A 1,482-nucleotide genomic window follows, 5' to 3' on the forward strand; every position below is an offset into this window, starting at 1 on the left:
CTCTGAAGCCCCTACAGAGTCTTTGTTCCCTAAACTTAGAGGAAAACGACTTCAGTCCTGTGAGGATGCCCACACCGATATTTCTAAGTGGTGCTCGTCCAACACTGCAGCATTCATTGGGGAAGGGTGGAGGTGTAAACATCACCTTCAGAAGTATGGTGACCTAGACAGAGGATGTCAACAAACAGCAGCTTCACATTTTGATGGTTTTTATTAATAAAGGTTTCTACTTTTGTAGCAATACTTTTAAACTTTACCTTTCTATGCATAAAAAATATACACTAAAGAACCCTCTAACAATACGGTAATAGCAATGCTTTATAAAGTAGCTTTCCTTTGTTATTGCAAATCATTGAATGCACCTCAAAGTGTATATATATAATAGACTTTACAGGAGTTTATGTTGGTAAACTCAGGGCTTTACTTCCTTTCAGTATCTTCAGATTCTTTTTGGAAGCAAGCAAGATATAAATAATAAATAGAATTCAAGATCATACCCTCCGTTTCCGTGCATTCATCTTCGGCTTCGGTTCTCTGACAAAGGTTTTATAGGATGGGACCTCCCCAGCGTCAATGGCTTGCTGGATGATGTTCCTTATTCGAGGCTCGTCCGTGTACTGCACACACAGCACAGACTCCATGATCCGGTCCATGTCGCCCTTGAAGTCCAGGTAGGCCTGCTTAATGTCATCCAGCTCTTCGGCCGAACCTTTGTACGTCTTTTCAAAGGCTTGGATGTCCTCTAGAGAGATCTGGCCATGTAAAGGAGAAAAGCGTTAATTCCGTGAAGTTAATTGGGAATGAAAAGCATACTAGTACAACTAGATGTTGTGTTTCTCCCCGACGTGGCTGGAGTGGAAATCATCTCTGGGAGCCAAGCTTTCTGCTTCTGAGCTTTCCCAGAGTTTGTCCGTCAGCAACAGGTAAATCTGCTCAACCAGCGGCCATGCAAGCGACGTTTCCAAAGTTGGGGAAAGGGCAAAAACCGTTCGGGGCTTGCATGTGAATAGCTAAGCTACAAGGCACAGCCTAACGAACTAAAATCTTACCTTTCCGCGGCAGCACCGACAGGAAATTAAAAACCCTGTCTACGCCCATGGCTACCCTTTTGAGCGGCTCCCTTCCTCCCTGCCGACCGGGACGTCCGTTCGGGGCAAGACGCGGCGGGCCCGCGGAGCGCCGCGCGGGGCCCACCTTTTTGAAGAGCAGCCTCCAGTACGCCTCCCAGTCCCGCTCTTGCCGGAGCGCCGCCGCGTCCTCGTCCACGGTTCCCTGCTCGTCGTACACGGCTCTCTGTTCTCGGTCGCTTAACACCGCGTACACTTTGCCGAGGATCTGCGAGCAAAGAGCGCCCGCCGTCACCCCTCCGCTCCCCGGGAGACCGCAGCCACCACGGGCGGACGCGAGGCCGCCCGGCCGGCAGCCGCGCGCTGCGGGCGGCCTCGGCCCGGCGTCGGGGCTCGCGCACCTGGAAGCGGCGGG

At 51.3% G+C, this 1,482-nt stretch overlaps 1 protein-coding gene across 1 annotated transcript in view; it reads right to left on the minus strand.

Moving 5' to 3' along the window:
- The window catches only part of DNAJC9 (DnaJ heat shock protein family (Hsp40) member C9), a gene marked incomplete at its 5' end in the record, with an annotated part of 7,004 nt that extends 5,524 nt beyond the window's left edge, over positions 1 to 1,480 (minus strand). The window contains 3 exons of the mRNA XM_045291696.1: positions 498 to 752; positions 1,195 to 1,335; positions 1,469 to 1,480. Coding sequence (XP_045147631.1) covers positions 498 to 752; positions 1,195 to 1,335; positions 1,469 to 1,480 — 408 coding nt within the window. The remainder of the gene's footprint in view (positions 1 to 497; positions 753 to 1,194; positions 1,336 to 1,468) is intronic.
- Between the last annotated feature and the right edge of the window lie 2 nt (positions 1,481 to 1,482).

The sequence above is a fragment of the Echinops telfairi genome, unplaced genomic scaffold (genome assembly GCF_000313985.2).
Source record: "Echinops telfairi isolate 266 unplaced genomic scaffold, ASM31398v2 ScPeMD7_70;HRSCAF=299, whole genome shotgun sequence".
Taxonomy (NCBI): domain Eukaryota; kingdom Metazoa; phylum Chordata; class Mammalia; order Afrosoricida; family Tenrecidae; genus Echinops; species Echinops telfairi.